This window comes from Xenopus tropicalis, chromosome 1 (assembly GCF_000004195.4).
Source record: "Xenopus tropicalis strain Nigerian chromosome 1, UCB_Xtro_10.0, whole genome shotgun sequence".
Taxonomy (NCBI): Eukaryota; Metazoa; Chordata; class Amphibia; order Anura; family Pipidae; genus Xenopus; species Xenopus tropicalis.
Genome location: NC_030677.2, coordinates 212,969,429 through 212,988,991, shown reverse-complemented (window position 1 = coordinate 212,988,991; position 19,563 = coordinate 212,969,429). Strand labels below are relative to the sequence as shown.

Genomic DNA, 19,563 nt, shown 5'->3' with positions numbered 1-19,563 from the left:
TATCTCAATGTCTGGAAGTGAGAGCCTAATGATAATTAGCTGCTTGTCAGGCTGACAGAGGCCTATAGCAATTTCCTACCCTCGTTACGGAACGTCTGATTAGAGCGCAGCGAGATGTTGGGCCAATACAAGCCGCTTTGGGCCCACGTTCCCCATTGTATTTAGCTACGTACTGACAGAGTGAATAGGCTGCTGCTCTCTCTATGGTTCCCCCTGCGCGCGGCGCGTGGGAGGGTAATTGTCGGAGCGCAGGGTAAGGTGGGATTCCTTTCACTCATCTCACTAATATTTACTGCTTCAAGGCTTCACTGTATGGGGAATGGAATAATCCTGTGGCCCCAGCTCCAATCTACTCACTCAGGGTTAAATAAACACAAGGGATTCTGGGAACTAAGCCCAAAGAGTTCCATTTACATGGGTTTATCCTATAGGCTAGTGGCAATTTCCTCCAAATAAAATTCTTTTGTTTAGACTGCAAGCTCTGCAGCACAGAATATGGTTTAGCCGTGGTCTTGATACCCCGATAGGGTTGTCTGTCCCCTAATAAAGTGCTGCTCAGTCTGGTGCTGTCCTTGGCTGCTTTAGTTCTGCCCGCTGAAATGCCCCGCGGAATATCTGACTCCATGTAATGTTTATTTGATATGAAGGAAGAATCTGTATAAATGTTTAAGCAGCTGAAACACATAGGGAAGGATAATAAATGATTTATGAATATATCTCTATAGAAACAAAGGAAATGTATAAATAGATCATCACAAGAGACACTGGATCTAAAGCAAATAATGACGTTGCGAAGAGCCCCAGACGCTGATACCGGTTCATTGTGAGATCATTCTCAGAAGCCCGGAGAGACTTTAGTTCTATAATACTCAGCCGAGATTCTTTATTTGCCTGAGGCTGTGATGGGAAGGGCTTCTGGGAAACTACACTGCACTGTCATCAGAAAGGTGCAGCCTTGTGCCTTTATATGGGGGGCACAGAACCCCTCAGTGACTGCTAATATCCTTATCATTTACAGTAGGGGGTACATTATCCCTTATAATACATGAGTGATACTCAGAGTTCCCTGTATAACTCAGCCTGCAGCCTTGTGCCTTTATATGGGGGGCACAGAACCCCTCAGTGACTGTTAATATCCTTATCATTTACAGTAGGGGGTACATTATCCCTTATAATACATGAGTGATACTCAGAGTTCCCTGTATAACTCAGCCTGCAGCCTTGTGCCTTTATATGGGGGGCACAGAACCCCTCAGTGACTGTTAATATCCTTATCATTTACAATAGGGGGTACATTATCCCTTATAATACATGAGTGATACTCAGAGTTCCCTGTATAACTCAGCCTGCAGCCTTGTGCCTTTATATGGGGGGCACAGAACCCCTCAGTGACTGCTAATATCCTTATCATTTACAGTAGGGGGTACATTATCCCTTATAATACATGAGTGATACTCAGAGTTCCCTGTATAACTCAGCCTGCAGCCTTGTGCCTTTATATGGGGGGCACAGAACCCCTCAGTGACTGCTAATATCCTTATCATTTACAGTAGGGGGTACATTATCCCTTATAATACATGAGTGATACTCAGAGTTCCCTGTATAACTCAGCCTGCAGCCTTGTGCCTTTATATGGGCACAGAACCCCTCAGTGACTGCTAATATCCTTATCATTTACAGTAGGGGGTACATTATCCCTTATAATACATGAGTGATACTCAGTGTTCCCTGTATAACTCAGCCTGCAGCCTTGTGCCTTTATATGGGGGGCACAGAACCCCTCAGTGACTGCTAATATCCTTATCATTTACAGTAGGGGGTACATTATCCCTTATAATACATGAGTGATACTCAGAGTTCCCTGTATAACTCAGCCTGCAGCCTTGTGCCTTTATATGGGGGGCACAGAACCCCTCAGTGACTGCTAATATCCTTATCATTTACAGTAGGGGGTACATTATCCCTTATAATACATGAGTGATACTCAGAGTTCCCTGTATAACTCAGCCTGCAGCCTTGTGCCTTTATATGGGGGGCACAGAACCCCTCAGTGACTGCTAATATCCTTATCATTTACAGTAGGGGGTACATTATCCCTTATAATACATGAGTGATACTCAGAGTTCCCTGTATAACTCAGCCTGCAGCCTTGTGCCTTTATATGGGGGGCACAGAACCCCTCAGTGACTGCTAATATTCTTATTGCATTACTAAATGTAAAAAAGCTCTGTATACCATATGGAGTTACAATGGGCAAATCTTACAATCTAAGGGGCAATATAATAAATGGTGTTACATTTAAAACTTGTGTAGTAACTTATTGCAACCAATCAGGCAGCATTTACTGTTCAGCTATGTAAAAAAAAAAATATCTGATTGGCTGTTATGGGTTACTAGACGAGGGCAGTCTTAAGACTTTGACAAAAAAAACATCAGGGATCTGCCCGATGCTGTATCTCTCCATTGATTCCCACTCCATAATAAACTCCGGAGCCCCCCCAAACAGAGACAAGAACACCCACCTCCTCCGGCTCCTCTGAGGTGTCCTCTGGTATCAGCTTCCTAGTCCAGTACCGGGCCTCTTCCTCTGGGATATCTATGGGAGGATGGAAGGGATACGGTTACCACTCAGACTCATTTTCCTTCATAAATACATTTTATCCAATATTAATGAATTCTGCTAATGGGAAAAGATGCAGAAAGTGCTCAGAGCAGACCCAGATTATAGGATTATTGTAACAACAAGATAATATTGATGTGTATGTAAACACTTGTGGGGTAAATAGCCGATTATTGCCCCGTATCATGACAGAAGAACAGCAACTCAAACTCATAAAACCAAACCAAACCTGCTTAACTACATGGGAGATTTTGTGGGTCAGACTTTATCTGTACATCCGACCTGCAGAATCCAATCTGTTGATCCAGATAAACATGCATTATTATCCTTTATTTAAGGGGATGTTCACCTTTGAGTTAACTTTTAGTACGATGTAAAGAATAATATTCTGAGACAATTTGCAATTGGTCTTCATTTTTATTATTTATAGTTTTCTAATGATATAATTTTTTTTGTTCAGCAGCTCTCCAGTTTGGAGTTTCAGCAGCTATATGGTTGCTAGGGTCCAAATTGCCTTAGCAACCAGGTGGTGGTTTGGATGAGAGACTGGTATATGAATAGGGGAGGGGCTGAATAGAAAGATAAGGAATAAAAAGTAACAATAACAATAAAACTGGAGCCTCACAGAGCAATAGGGTTTGGCTGCCGGGGTCAGTGACCCCCATTTGAAAGCTGCAAAGAGTCAGAAGAAGAAGGCAAATAATTCAAAAAGATCAAAAATAAAGAAGACCAACTGAAAAGTTGCTCAGAACAGGCCATTCTATAACATACTAAAAGTTCCCTTAAAGGTGAACCTCCTTTTTAAAGGGGAAAGCTGGGCACAAACACACACACCTACCTGGGAGGATTCAGGTAACGCTGCAAGGAGAGAAGTGTGATTATGGGGGGCACATTAATGGGGGTCACATTAAAGTACATTACACACAGCACGGCAGCCATTTTGCACACACACATACCAACAGCGCCTGTATAATGGGGCAGGGTGAGCAGCTCCACCTGCGGAGACAGACGGGACACAAGCGCTTCTTTGTAGTGACGCCCGGGGCCCAAATAAAGGTTCTGCTTAGCCACTGACCAATAGCAACCGTTTTTATTTGGAAATTATTATTTCAGCAGCACGGGGGTTTCCTCCCACACTCCAAATACATACAGGCAGGGTAACTGGCTTCTGATCAAACTGGCCCTACTATGTGTAAATGTGATAGGGGCCTTAGATTGTAAGCTCACTGGGGCAGGGGCTGATGGGAATGTGATAGGGACCTTAGATTGTAATCTCACTGGGGCAGGGACTGATGGGAATGGGATAGGGACCTTAGATTGTAAGCTCACTGGGGCAGGGACTGATGGGAATGTGATAGGGACCTTAGATTGTAAGCTCACTGGGGCAGGGGCTGATGGAAATGTGATAGGGAACCTTAGATTGTAAGCTTCACTGGGGCAGGGACTGATGGGAATGTGATAGGGACCTTAGATTGTAATCTCACTGGGGCAGGGACTGATGGGAATGTGATAGGGACTTAGATTGTAAGCTCACTGGGGCGGGCTGATGGGAATGTGATAGGGACCTTAGATTGTAATCTCACTGGAGCAGGGACTGATGGGAATGGGATAGGGACCTTAGATTGTAAGCTCACTGGGGCAGGGACTGATGGGAATGTGATAGGGACCTTAGATTGTAAGCTCACTGGGGCAGGGGCTGATGGGAATGGGATAGGGACATTAGATTGTAAGCTCACTGGGGCAGGGGCTGATGGGAATGTGATAGGGACCTTAGATTGTAAGCTCACTGGGGCAGGGACTGATGGGGATGTGATAGGGACCTTAGATTGTAAGCTCACTGGGGCAGGATGGGAATGTGATAGGGACCTTAGATTGTAATCTCAGGGCTGCCATGGATAGGGACCTTAGATTGTAAGCTCACTGGGCAGGGACATGCGGTAAAGCTCACTGGGGCAGGGCTGATGGGAATGGGATAGGCTTAGATTGTAAGCTCACTGGGGCAGGGACTGATGGAGAATAATGTGATAGGGACCTTAGATTGTAAGCTCACTGGGGCAGGGACTGATGGGAATGGGATAGGGACCTTAGATTGTAAGCTCACTGGGGAGGGTCTGATGGGAATGTGATAGGGACCTTAGATTGTAAGCTCACTGGTGATCAGGGACTGATGGGAATGGGATAGGGACCTTAGATTGTAAGCTCACTGGCAGGGTCTGATGGGCAATGTGATAGGGACCTTAGATTGTAAGCTCACTGGTGCAGGGACTGATGGGAATGGGATAGGGACCTTAGATATGTAAGCCACTGGTGCAGGGACTGATGGGAATGGTGATAGGGACCTTAGATTGTAAGCTGGGGCAGGGGCTGATGGGAATGGGATAGTGGGACCTTAGATTGTAAGCTCACTGGGGCAGGGACTGATGGGAATGTGATAGGGACCTTAGATTGTAAGCTCACTGGGGCAGGGGCTGATGGGAATGGGATAGGGACCTTAGATTGTAAGCTCACTGGGGCAGGGGCTGATGGGAATGGGATAGGGACCTTAGAGTGTAAGCTCACTGGGGCAGGGACTGATGGGAATGTGATAGGGACCTTAGATTGTAAGCTCACTGGGGCAGGGACTGATGGGAATGGGATAGGGACCTTAGATTGTAAGCTCACTGGGGCAGGGACTGATGGGAATGTGATAGGGACCTTAGATTGTAAGCTCACTGGGGCAGGGGCTGATGGGAATGGGATAGGGACCTTAGAGTGTAAGCTCACTGGGGCAGGGACTGATGGGAATGTGATAGGGACCTTAGATTGTAAGCTCACTGGGGCAGGGGCTGATGGGAATGGGATAGGGACCTTAGATTGTAAGCTCACTGGGGCAGGGACTGATGGGAATGTGATAGGGCCCTTAGATTGTAAGCTCACTGGGGCAGGGGCTGATGGGAATGTGATAGGGCCCTTAGATAGTAAGCTCCTCTGCAGCAGGGACTGATGTATAACCTGAAAGCGTTGGCACTATATTACTAACAGGAAATAAATAAATGAGAATATTCATCTTTACAATAACTGTTAGTATGATGTAGAGAATGTTATTCTGATACAATTTGCAATTGGTCTTAATTTGTTTTTTATTATTTGCAGTTTTTTTTAATTATTAAGTTTTGTTTAAATAATTATTTGGCTTTTTGTTCAGCAGCTCTCCAGTTTGGAATTTCAGCACCTGGTTGCTAGGGCCCAATTTTATCTAGCAACCAGGTAGAGATGTGAAAGAGACAGGAATATGAATAGGGGAGGGGCCTCAATAAAAATATAAGTAATAAAAAGTAACAATAACAATAAAACTGGAGCCTCACAGAGCAATAGGGTTTGGCTGCCGGGGTCAGTGACCCCCATTTGAAAGCTGCAAAGAGTCTGAAGGAGGCAGATAGGTAAAAACCACACAAAAGACCAATTGAAAAGTTGCTAAGAATAGGCCATTCTATAGCATACTAAACGTTAACATGAAGGTTACATTTTTTAAAATGAGTGGGGCCCCCCCATCTGTCCCTCCTGCTATAACCTTCCCATCTCTGTAATGTTTCCTCTACAAAATGGGGCTTTTCCTGAGGAAACGAGCGAATGATTGGGCCAATCTGTGCAGATTTCATAAAAATCTCATTAAATATATCGACTGTCAGCGGCATGATAGGGGTGATAGGCACCTCCAGGTACCAAATATAGGGCCACATCCATTGGCTGAGAGACACTGTTTGTCCCACATCAAAGCTTTTATTTCCTGCTCAGAGTTACGTTGCGGGGATCAAGTTGGGGTAATTATATCTAAGTTGGGATCAAGTACAGGTACTGTTTTATTATTACAGAGAAAAGGGAATCATTTAACCATTAAATAAACCCAATAGGGCTGTTCTGCCCCCAATAAGGGGTAATTATATCTTAGTTGGGATCAAGTACAGGTACTGTTTTATTATTACAGAGAAAAGGGAATCATTTAACCATTAAATAAACCCAATAGGGCTGTTCTGCCCCCAATAAGGGGTAATTATATCTTAGTTGGGATCAAGTACAGGTACTGTTTTATTATTACAGAGAAAAGGGAATCATTTAACCATTAAATAAACCCAATAGGACTGTTCTGCCCCAATAAGGGGTAATTATATCTTAGTTGGGATCAAGTACAGGTACTGTTTTATTATTACAGAGAAAAGGGAATCATTTAACCATTAAATAAACCCAATAGGGCTGTTCTGCCCCAATAAGGGGTAATTATATCTTAGTTGGGATCAAGTACAGGTACTGTTTTATTATTACAGAGAAAAGGGAATCATTTAACCATTAAATAAACCCAATAGGGCTGTTCTGCCCCCAATAAGGGGTAATTATATCTATATATTATGTCTCCAGATAACGTATCCCATAAGGGTTCAAGGCAGAACCTGGGGGACAAGAGCTTAAGGAATTAAAAAAAAAAAAAAAAAACTATGGCCCTTTAGTGGTTGTTAAAACCTCCAACCCACCCCCCCTGCTGGCCAAAAGTTGTGGGTTCTCCATGGAATTTTTTTTTTTTTTTTACCCATAATCCATGCAGAACCCACCCTAGGAATCCCACAGTCTCACAGTCTATATCACGACACATTTGTCATTTTAACATACAACACATATACTAAATTGCCCCAGTGCAGTTACCAGCAGCAAGCAATCTGCATTGATTTTTAATCAGTCTACTGCTACATGTTACAAAATGAAAGCAAAGACATGATTGGTCGGTAGGGGTTACTGCCCCGGAGCAATATCAGTATCACTACTGGCTGTTTGTAACATTTATCGTTGGTGAATACGCAGTTATTTTGCCTATAAAGGCTCAATACTCACCAAAAGGCAATTCGAATCGTGTATCCAGTAGAATCCTATGGAGCGTTGGGTTCTGGGTACCACAGATCTCATCGTTCTTCATTAAGACTTCAGATTCTAGGGCAGCCCATTCCCCAGGCCCCTCCTGGCAAATCACAAAGAGAGAGAGAGTTCAGACCAGTATCATTTGTACTAATAACTCTCGTTTGTTGGTTACAGATGTATGCATTGCTGCACCCAGTCTTAAAGGGCAAGTCAACCCAGAATAGAATTTTTTACCTAATGAAAAAAACAGCCCTAGAAGCACCCTCTGTTTGTTTAAGATAGTAGCTGCCATTTTAGCTCGGTCTCAGTAGCTTTCTGCTGCAGCTCTGGCTGCTAGGAGCTCAGATTTCACAGGTTTGGGAGGGGGAGCAGGAGAAGGGAGGGGGAGAGAGGAGCAAACTGAGCAGACACGTGCCCTGAATGAATTTTCTGAGAGCTGAAAGTCCTGTGTACAAAAAAAGAAGACACAAAATCCTGTGTTTCTTTTGATAGAGGACTCAGTGCAGTGTTTCTGTGAGTGCTTATGGCTGTATTTACATCAACCTTTTGGCCTCTGCACTTGTAACCACTGGGGAGGAAGATATCTCCGTGCCTGGAAAAGATTCTTTTTACTTGGATTTTTAGGGGAATTTGTTCCATGGCATAATTAGAGCAGCTGAAGGGAATGGGCTCAGTTATGGGGAAAGGCTGGCCCAGTTGGGATTGGTTACACTGGGAAGGCAGTTAAGGGGGGGGTCACTATATATAAATATATAAGGGGGCAGTAATGAAATAGAGAAAGTACAGGGAAGAGCGACTAAGCTGAAAAGAATGGGCTCAGTTATGGGGAAAGGCTGGCCCAGTTGGGATTGGTTACACTGGGGAAGGGGCAGTTAAGGGGGGTCACTATATATAAATATATAAGGGGGGCAGTAATGAAATAGAGAAAGTACAGGGAAGAGCGACTAAGCTGATAAAGGGAATGGCTCAGTTATGGGGAAAGCTGGCCCAGTTGGGATTGGTTACACTGGGGGGGCAGTTAAGGGGGGGCACTATATATAAATATATAAGGGGCAGTAATGAAATAGAGAAAGTACAGGAAGAGCGACTAAGCTGATAAAGGAATGGGCTCAGTTATGGGGAAAGGCTGGCCCAGTTGGGATTGGTTACACTGGGGAAGGGCAGTTAAGGGGGGGGTCACTATATATAAATATATAAGGGGGGGCAGTAATGAAATAGAGAAAGTACAGGGAAGAGCGACTAAGCTGATAAAGGGAATGGGCTCAGTTATGGGGAAAGGCTGGCCCAGTTGGGATTGGTTACACTGGGGAAGGGGGCAGTTAAGGGGGGGTAGGATCACTATATATAAATATATAAGGGGGGGTAGGATCATATATAATGTATATTGGAAAGTTTCTTAGAATTTCGTTTTCTTTATTAGGCAAAAAAATAATATTCTGGGTTGACTTGTCCTTGATACAGGAAGTCCTCCTTGTGCCATTTTGCTCCAGGTCACACAGGAGACAGGTCAGAGGCACACAGGAGACAGGTCGGTGGCACACAGGAGACAGGTCGGAGGCACACAGGAGACAGGTGGGAGGCACACAGGAGACAGGTGGGAGGCACACAGGAGACAGGTGGGAGGCACACAGGAGACAGGTGGGAGGCACACAGGAGACAGGTGGGAGGCACACAGGAGACAGGTCGGAGGCACACAGGAGACAGGTGGGAGGCACACAGGAGACAGGTGGGAGGCACACAGGAGACAGGTGGGAGGCACACAGGAGACAGGTGGGAGGCACACAGGAGACAGGTCAGAGGCACACAGGAGACAGGTCAGAGGCACACAGGAGACAGGTCAGAGGCACACAGGAGACAGGTCAGAGGCACACAGGAGACAGGTCAGAGGCACACAGGAGACAGGTCAGAGGCACACAGGAGACAGGTCAGAGGCACACAGGAGACAGGTCAGAGGCACACAGGTGACAGGTCGGAGGCACACAGGTGACAGGTCGGAGGCACACAGGAGACAGGTCGGAGGCACATAGGAGGCACATAGGAGACACATAGGAGGCACATAGGAGACAGGTTGGAGGCACATAGGAGGCACATAGGAGACACATAGGAGGCACATAGGAGACAGGTTGGAGGCACATAGGAGACAGGTTGGAGGCACATAGGAGGCAGATAGGAGACAGGTCGGAGGCACACAGGAGACAGGTCGGAGGCACATAGGAGGCAGATAGGAGACAGGTCGGAGGCACACAGGAGACAGGTCGGAGGCACATAGGAGGCACACAGGAGACAGGTGGGAGGCACACAGGAGACAGGTGGGAGGCACATAGGAGGCACATAGGAGACAGGTCGGAGGCACACAGGAGACAGGTCGGAGGCACATAGGAGGCACATAGGAGACACATAGGAGGCACATAGGAGACAGGTTGGAGGCACATAGGAGACAGGTTGGAGGCACATAGGAGGCAGATAGGAGACAGGTCGGAGGCACACAGGAGACAGGTCGGAGGCACATAGGAGGCAGATAGGAGACAGGTCGGAGGCACACAGGAGACAGGTCGGAGGCACATAGGAGGCACACAGGAGACAGGTGGGAGGCACACAGGAGACAGGTGGGAGGCACATAGGAGGCACATAGGAGACAGGTCGGAGGCACACAGGAGACAGGTCGGAGGCACATAGGAGGCACACAGGAGACAGGTCGGAGGCACATAGGAGACAGGTCGGAGGCTACAGAGGAAGTTTCTCATTATATTCTGCATAAAGTGAAGCGACTCTCACCTCTTCCGACTGCCTGACTGTCTGTAATGGAATCCACACGGTTCCCACCATTGTGTCCCAGATGAGCCCCTTATTCCACATCTCCACCACCAGCCCCAGGTCCAGCCGACTGATCTCACTGCAAGGAGAAAGGCTCAGACTCAGCACATTACGGTTACATTATATATATATATATATTTGCATCAAGGAGTAGGGATTTGAATGGGTATAAGGAATATCAGTGGGTATCAGATATCAATTGCCCCTACGTGTGTTTAGCAGGGGCAATTCTCAGTACTGTCTATGGCAGGGGATTTTAGTAGCCGTGAGAAGTAGCTGCTACTAAGTAGCTCTGTGTGTCTTCACCCTTATAGTTTTCTAATTCTTTGCAGCTTTTAAATGGGGGTCAACAAGCTGCATTCAGCACCTGATGTATTATAGGGGGGGTCTCAGGATGCCCCTATAATACATCAGGTGCTGGGGGGTCAATGACCCCAGAAAAAAAAAATATTACTCCGTGAGGCTCCAGTTTTATTGTTATTGTTACTTTATATTCCTTATCTTTCTATTCAGCCCCTCCCCTATTCATATACCTGGCTGTCATTCAAACAACTCCCTGGTTGCTAAGATTATTTGATTCCTAGCAACCATTGTTTCAACAGTCAGAACTGGCAACACGCAAATACAAACACGGAAGGTATGAGCATATAAAATACAGGTATGGGACCTGTTATCCAGAATGCTTGCGACATGGGGTGGGGGGGATGCTTGCAACATGTATTGGGGGGTGTGGGGGGCAACGTGTATTGGGGGGTGTGGGGGGCAACGTGTTTTGGGGAGTGTGGGGGCAACGTGTATTGGGGGAGTGTGGGGGCAACGTGTATTGGGGGGGTGTGGGGAGCAACGTGTATTGGGGGGGTGTGGGGAGCAACGTGTATTGGGGAGTGTGGGGGGCAACGTGTATTGGGGAGTGTGGGGGGCAACGTGTATTGGGGGGTGGGGGGGGGCAACATGTATTGGGGGAGTGTGGGGGCAACGTGTATTGGGGGAGTGTGGGGAGCAACGTGTATTGGGGAGTGTGGGGAGCAACGTGTATTGGGGAGTGTGGGGGGCAACGTGTATTGGGGGGGGTGTGGGGAGCAACGTGTATTGGGGAGTGTGGGGGGCAACGTGTATTGGGGGTGGGGGGTGGGGGGCAACGTGTATTGGGGGTGGGGGGTGGGGGCAACGTGTATTGGGGGTGGGGGGTGGGGAGCAACGTGTATTGGGGAGTGTGGGGGGCAACGTGTATTGGGGGGTGGGGAGCAACGTGTATTGGGGAGTGTGGGGAGCAACGTGTATTGGGGGGGAGCAACGTGTATTGGGGGGGAGCAACGTGTATTGGGGGGGGTGTGGGGAGCAACGTGTATTGGGGAGTGGGGGGCAACGTGTATTGGGGGGGTGTGGGGAGCAACGTGTATTGGGGAGGGTGGGGGGCAACGTGTATTGGGGGGGTGTGGGGAGCAACGTGTATTGGGGAGGGTGGGGGGCAACGTGTATTGGGGGGGTGTGGGGGGCAACGTGTATTGGGGAGTGTGGGGGGCAACATGTATTGGAGAGTGTGGGGGGCAACGTGTATTGGGGAGTGTGGGGGGCAACATGTATTGGAGAGAGTGGGGGGCAACGTGTATTGGGGGGGTGTGGGGGGCAACGTGTATTGGGGAGTGTGGGGGGCAACATGTATTGGAGAGTGTGGGGGGCAACGTGTATTGGGGAGGTGTGGGGGGCAACGTGTATTGGGGGGTGTGGGGAGCAACGTGTATTGGGGAGGTGTGGGGGGCAACGTGTATTGGGGAGTGTGGGGGGCAACGTGTATTGGGGAGTGTGGGGGGCAACGTGTATTGGAGAGTGTGGGGGGCAACGTGTATTGGGGAGTGTGGGGGCAACGTGTATTGGAGAGTGGGGGGCAACGTGTATTGGGGAGGTGTGGGGGGCAATGTGTATTGGGGAGGTGTGGGGGGCAATGTGTATTGGGGGGGCAGAATGGAAGCTGGAAAAAGACCCGGGATGAGCACAAAATCTACACAATAGGGCACATGTACTTGTTTTTTCCCACAATGCACTTTATTCCCCCCGCAATTCTAGGGTTAATATGGACACAAATGGCCCCACAACAGGTTTCAAGGGGACCCGTCACCCACATATTAACTGTATAATAATAGTCCTATTTTTAATTCAATCATCCATACCGGTTATACATGTATTTAAAAATCTGAGCTGTCAATCATATATTGCCTGCCCCGCCTCTATGCCGGAGGCAACTCTCTGTGCCCCAGGACAAGTCCATTAATCTCCCAGTTTCCCAGCATGCTTAGTGTGCCTGTAATGGCTGCCTGACTTGCAGTAAATACGCTGTATAGATAATCCCCCTGGGTTTGGTTGTACAGATGAATTCCTGCTTCAGCAGCGCCCCCTGATGGTGACAGTCAGCCCAAACAGTAACCGGCACTTTCTCCTCTGGGTGTATATGGCACAGACATTCCCCTCAGCCCCTGCCCCTACTGAGCTTACAATCTAATCTCCCAACTTGGTCCATTTAAATCAGAAGTCAATATTCCCTCCTACCTATCAGCTTGTGTCTGGGCAGGTACATGGGAGGCAGGTGAACCCAGCGATACAGTGGCCCCTGGGCCGGCCGGTATGGATCATAATTGGCCAACTCTTAGCTACTGTAGGTCCAGAAACTGATCTAAACTAAGGTCATTCCTATAATGATACAGAGTATTCCTGTCTATCCGCAGCCGCTTCCCTGTGTTATTCTGCGAGTAAGAGCTTATACATTATATATTATATCCTTATCATTTACAGTAGGGGGTACATTATCCCTTATAATACATGAGTGATACTCAGAGTTCCCTGTATAACTCAGCCTGCAGCCTTGTGCCTTTATATGGGGGGCACAGAACCCCTCAGTGACTGCTAATATCCTTATCATTTACAGTAGGGGGTACATTATCCCTTATAATACATGAGTGATACTCAGAGTTCCCTGTATAACTCAGCCTGCAGCCTTGTGCCTTTATATGGGGGGCACAGAACCCCTCAGTGACTGCTAATATCCTTATCATTTACAGTAGGGGGTACATTATCCCTTATAATACATGAGTGATACTCAGAGTTCCCTGTATAACTCAGCCTGCAGCCTTGTGCCTTTATATGGGCACAGAACCCCTCAGTGACTGCTAATATCCTTATCATTTACAGTAGGGGGTACATTATCCCTTATAATACATGAGTGATACTCAGAGTTCCCTGTATAACTCAGCCTGCAGCCTTGTGCCTTTATATGGGCACAGAACCCCTCAGTGACTGCTAATATCCTTATCGTTTACAGTAGGGGGTACATTATCCCTTATGGGAGGGGGGTGCTGCCAGGGATTGGGGGGAGTCAGGTTTAGAGCATATTTCAGGTTAATGACAGAGATATTTGGGGGCACAATGCCATAGAGAGTGCAGAGAGCCCCCCAGGCGGGGGGATTTCCATACAAATAAAGCTGCAGCGCGGGAGCTGCCAGGCTGCCAGTCTGCGTGGGAGGAGGGCTCCGGCTGTGTGGGCGCCTCGCTCCCATTCGTGGGAATTAGAGGGATAATTAGGTGCCACCTGGGCATAAGCCGCTTCCCATGATTCCTACTCAGCAAACCAAACGCCAACACAGAGAATTAATCCGGTTAAAGAGTCAGAAATCAGCACAAACATGAGGGAAAGTTCAGCAGTCGCGTGTGAGCGGATTAACCTGATTGCTGTAAGTCTGAGCTTAGTGGGACCGCGAGCTGCCCGTTATCATTAGGCCCCAGAACGAGCGTCAGCTTAGGGGCCCGGCTAAGGCAGGTCGGGGGGGTTACCCATGGGACCCTCATTGTGGGACCCTCAACTGGTATTGTGAAATGGGCTGGGACTGGGGGGCAGTGTGTATAGTAAGGCAAGCTGGTATTGTGAAATGGGCTGTGACTGGGGGGCAGTGTGTATAGTAAGGCAAGCTGGTATTGTGAAATGGGCTGTGACTGGGGGGCAGTGTGTATAGTAAGGCAAGCTGGTATTGTGAAATGGGCTATGACTGGGGGGCAGTGTGTATAGTAAGGCAAGCTGGTATTGTGAAATGGGCTGGGACTGGGGGGCAGTGTGTATAGTAAGGCAAGCTGGTATTGTGAAATGGGCTATGACTGGGGGGCAGTGTGTATAGTAAGGCAAGCTGGTATTGTGAAATGGGCTGCGACTGGGGGGCAGTGTGTATAGTAAGGCAAGCTGGTATTGTGAAATGGGCTGCGACTGGGGGGCAGTGTGTATAGTAAGGCAAGCTGGTATTGTGAAATGGGCTGCGACTGGGGGGCAGTGTGTATAGTAAGGCAAGCTGGTATTGTGAAATGGGCTGGGACTGGGGGGCAGTGTGTATAGTAAGGCAAGCTGGTATTGTGAAATGGGCTATGACTGGGGGGCAGTGTGTATAGTAAGGCAAGCTGGTATTGTGAAATGGGCTGCGACTGGGGGGCAGTGTGTATAGTAAGGCAAGCTGGTATTGTGAAATGGGCTGTGACTGGGGGGCAGTGTGTATAGTAAGGCAAGCTGGTATTGTGAAATGGGCTGCGACTGGGGGGCAGTGTGTATAGTAAGGCAAGCTGGTATTGTGAAATGGGCTGTGACTGGGGGGCAGTGTGTATAGTAAGGCAAGCTGGTATTGTGAAATGGGCTGCGACTGGGGGGCAGTGTGTATAGTAAGGCAAGCTGGTATTGTGAAATGGGCTGGGACTGGGGGGCAGTGTGTATAGTAAGGCAAGCTGGTATTGTGAAATGGGCTGTGACTGGGGGGCAGTGTGTATAGTAAGGCAAGCTGGTATTGTGAAATGGGCTGCGACTGTGGGGCAGTGTGTATAGTAAGGCAAGCTGGTATTGTGAAATGGGCTATGACTGTGGGGCAGTGTGTATAGTAAGGCAAGCTGGTATTGTGAAATGGGCTATGACTGTGGGGCAGTGTGTATAGTAAGGCAAGCTGGTATTGTGAAATGGGCTGCGACTGGGGGGCAGTGTGTATAGTAAGGCAAGCTGGTATTGTGAAATGGGCTGAGACTGTGGGGCAGTGTGTATAGTAAGGCAAGCTGGTATTGTGAAATGGGCTGAGACTGTGGGGCAGTGTGTATAGTAAGGCAAGCTGGTATTGTGAAATTAGCTGCGACTGTTGGGCAGTGTGTATAGTAAGGCAAGCTGGTATTGTGAAATGGGCTGCGACTGGGGGGCAGTGTGTATAGTAAGGCAAGCTGGTATTGTGAAATGGGCTGTGACTGGGGGGCAGTGTGTATAGTAAGGCAAGCTGGTATTGTGAAATGGGCTGTGACTGTGGGGCAGTGTGTATAGTAAGGCAAGCTGGTATTGTGAAATGGGCTGTGACTGGGGGGCAGTGTGTATAGTAAGGCAAGCTGGTATTGTGAAATGGGCTGTGACTGGGGGCAGTGTGTATAGTAAGGCAAGCTGGTATTGTGAAATGGGCTGTGACTGGGGGGCAGTGTGTATAGTAAGGCAAGCTGGTATTGTGAAATGGGCTGTGACTGGGGGGCAGTGTGTATAGTAAGGCAAGCTGGTATTGCGAAATGGGCTATGACTGTGGGGCAGTGTGTAAAGTAAGACAAGCTGGTATTGTGAAATGGGCTGTGACTGGGGGGCAGTGTGTATAGTAAGGCAAGCTGGTATTGCGAAATGGGCTGTGACTGGGGGGCAGTGTGTATAGTAAGGCAAGGTATCAATTTTATTAAATAAGCTTACTGGATAATGGGGTATCAGATCCCCTGAGCACAAGCTCATTATCTGCCCGCGCGTTACAGCCCGACACTTAAATCAATGAACCTTTTCCTTCCACTAGATGGCGCTCCAACATAACCAGAAATGCTCATACTGCTGGTACAGCCCAAGTGAAGCCTCCTGTGTGTGTATAGTCAGAGCTGCTGCTGTGAGGCTGGAGGCGCAGGGAAACCTCTCTGAATTAGTTCTGAAACCCTGAAGCACTAATACAGTTTGGTATTTCAGCAGCAAATTGGTTGCTAGAGTCTTATTTACCCTAGCAACCAGCGGTTTGAACAAGAGATCTGAATACGTGTAGTAGAGGGATAATAATATAAACAATGAAAAGTAACAATAACAATATAATTGTAGCAATAGTGACCCTGGTTTAAAATCTTGAAAAGGGTCAGAAGGGGAAATAAAACAACTACACAAAATAAAGAAAACCAACTGCAAAGTTGCTGGGAATAAGCTATTCTATAGCCTACTGAAAGTTTCCATATGGGCAACGGCTCAATGTGCTCTTCTATCCCAAACATCCTAGCCATAAATAGATGTATTTGGGGTATGGGGGCAGGTAAGGAAGCTCTGGGCCGGCAGAGAGAGAACAATGGAGTCCCGGGCAAAGCTGAAAGGGTTCAATAACACAGAGCAGGACAGAGACACTCTACACCCAATGAGGGAAAGGGCAGAACTTACAACATGAAGTCTTGCTCCCAGCAGGGTTGGTCCCCCCGCACCGCCACCGTCGTGCTCTTCACATTTTGCACTTTCAAGGTCACGTAAGTGTTAAACTTATCTACAGAAGGAAAGAAACACATTATTATTATTATTATTATTATTATTATTAATAAGCACCCACACATATAAACTCAATAATGTCCTCTGCAGATTTAACATAAAACCCCATTTCTTTTCTGTATCTGCTATAAAGGTATTTCAAAATCTGAGCTGTCAATCATATATTGGCTGCCCCGCCTCTATACCCCAGGCAGTTACTTTCACTTTCCATTCTGCACCTTCTGCCCCCTATTGGAATAGGGGAGGCAGTTACATATTGTTTGCACCCCCCCCCCCCAGGGTACAAACAATATGTAACTGCCTCCCCTATTCCAATAGGAAGCACCCCTGCCTGATACCCCTTACATGGCAGGGGGGGGGGTAATTAGTACAGCAATGAATTGAGGGGCCCAGGTAACCCCAACAAATACAGCCCTGAGCCTGTCGATATAGGGACACGGGGGGGCACCTCTGTGACTGACGGCTCTGGGCATTGGCAGTTATACGGGCAAACTACCTGCCAACATTTAGTCACGAAGCTGAGATCACAGTATAAGCTCCTCCCTTTGTCGCATTAGAAATTCAGTTTGGATACATTATATATATATTTAGTTGGCAAAGTGGATATTGAGGTTCCAGATTTAAGGGGAGCCCCGTCACCCATGGAAATAATTACAGATTCTTTTCTATGGCCTTAGCTGAGCAAAATACATTTTATTTACACTGTATAAATCCCTATATATATATATATAAATATAAATCCCTATATATATAAATCATGTAAAATGTTGTTCCCTTCAGTCTTGGAATTCACAATCACCATTTTTCTATCACCCCAAATTCCAGAATTGGGGGCGCTGACTCCCTTACCCACACTATACAGCTATAGGCAGCGAGTAAAGAGGGGGGCAGAAGTGCAGAATGGAAAGTGAAAGTAACTGCCTGAGGTATAGAGGCGGGGCAGCCAATATATGATTGACAGCTCTGATTTTGAAATACCTTTATAGCAGATACAGATGTAATAAAGATAAAAGAAATAGGTTTTATGTTAAATCTGTACGTTATTGAGCTTTATACGTGTGGGTGCCGTTTAAGGGCAAGTTAACACCCCTGCCTTGTGACTCTCCAGATTCCTTCTGAGCTCCGATTCCCACGCACTCAGTAAATCCATCTGTCGCTGAGATTCCCGGGGATTAGGGCACGGCTGCCTGGCACTGTTGGCCAAGGTTAATAGGTTACCAGCTGCTCCCGCTGGAGCGCGAATGTCAGTGGGTACCAGTTTACTTCCCCTTTAACATGCCAGTGGGTACCAGTTTACTTCCCCTTTAACATGTCAGTGGGTACCAGTTTACTTCCCCTTTAACATGCCAGTGGGTACCAGTTTACTTCCCCTTTAACATGTCAGTGGGTACCAGTTTACTTCCCCTTTAACATGCCAGTGGGTACCAGTTTACTTCCCCTTTAACATGTCAGTGGGTACCAGTTTACTTCCCCTTTAACATGTCAGTGGGTACCAGTTTACTTCCCCTTTAACATGTCAGTGGGTACCAGTTTACTTCCCCTTTAACATGTCAGTGGGTACCAGTTTACTTCCCCTTTAACATGTCAGTGGGTACCAGTTTACTTCCCCTTTAACATGCCAGTGGGTACCAGTTTACTTCCCCTTTAACATGCCAGTGGGTACCAGTTTACTTCCCCTTTAACATGTCAGTGGGTACCAGTTTACTTCCCCTTTAACATGTCAGTGGGTACCAGTTTACTTCCCCTTTAACATGTCAGTGGGTACCAGTTTACTTCCCCTTTAACTTGCTGAGGGCACCAATGTGCTGGGACCTGGGACAGGTTTAGGGTAGGAAAGAAAGAGCCAATGGGATCCTTAGTACAAGAATGCCCAGGCTGTGATTCTCAAGCAGTTGTGTAACTGTAACTCTCAGCTGCTGGGAGTTGTAATCCAACAATAGCTTCCGAGCCACAGGTTTTATATATTTGATTTCTATAGTGCCCCTGCCTCCCGGTGATTATAAGGGTTAAACAGATAGAGGCAGCGGCAGAAGGAAGGCAGGGGGGGCCGGGGATTAAAGCATTAGTGGGAGGCGGCACATCCCGGGGTCATTCAGCAACAGAACAAATCAAGTCTCTGGGCTGCAACAAATACCAATAAATGAATTGCACTCATTCCCCGTTACAGGGAATAGAGGCACTCGGGGTGAGAAATGTATGTACAGCCGCTGCAACATGGCAGCTCCACCTGTATGAGGAAAAGCAATATTCACTGGAATAATATTAGCAGTAAGGGAGGATGAAATTTGTGGTGTTTTTTCAACCTCATCTACTATACAAGTAATACCCCGGCAGCTTGATTCCCGTATCTTCACTATAACTGCCCCTAGTAAGTGTCTGCAAAACTCAGTTTGGGATTCAAGTCCGGCTTGGGACTCCTCCAGTTACATGGGAGTAGGAGAAACAATAGGTTAGCTGAAAGCAGTTCTAATGTGTAGCGCTGGCTGAAAGCTCAGACTCAGGCACACTTTACTGCTGCGCTGCAAGTTGGAGTGATATCCCCCCTCCTCCCCCCCAGCAGCCGATCAGCAGAACAATGGGAAGGGAGCAAGATAGCAGCTCCCAGTAGGTATCAGAATAGCACTCAATAGTAAGAAATCCAAGTCCGGCTTGGGACTCCTCCAGTTACATGGGAGTAGGAGAAACAATAGGTTAGCTG

General features: G+C 47.4%; 1 protein-coding gene across 3 annotated transcripts in view; it reads right to left on the bottom strand.

The window, feature by feature from the left end:
- Window positions 1-19,563, bottom strand: part of LOC100489443 (protein unc-13 homolog B) — a 158,435-nt gene that overhangs the window by 115,797 nt on the left and 23,075 nt on the right. For all 3 annotated transcript variants that reach the window (XM_031894975.1, XM_031894973.1, XM_031894972.1), the window contains exons 4-7: window positions 16,764-16,863; window positions 10,280-10,397; window positions 7,481-7,604; window positions 2,523-2,596 (exon numbers count right to left, since the gene is read on the bottom strand). In XM_031894975.1, coding sequence (XP_031750835.1) covers window positions 2,523-2,596; window positions 7,481-7,604; window positions 10,280-10,397; window positions 16,764-16,863 — 416 coding nt within the window. The remainder of the gene's footprint in view (window positions 1-2,522; window positions 2,597-7,480; window positions 7,605-10,279; window positions 10,398-16,763; window positions 16,864-19,563) is intronic.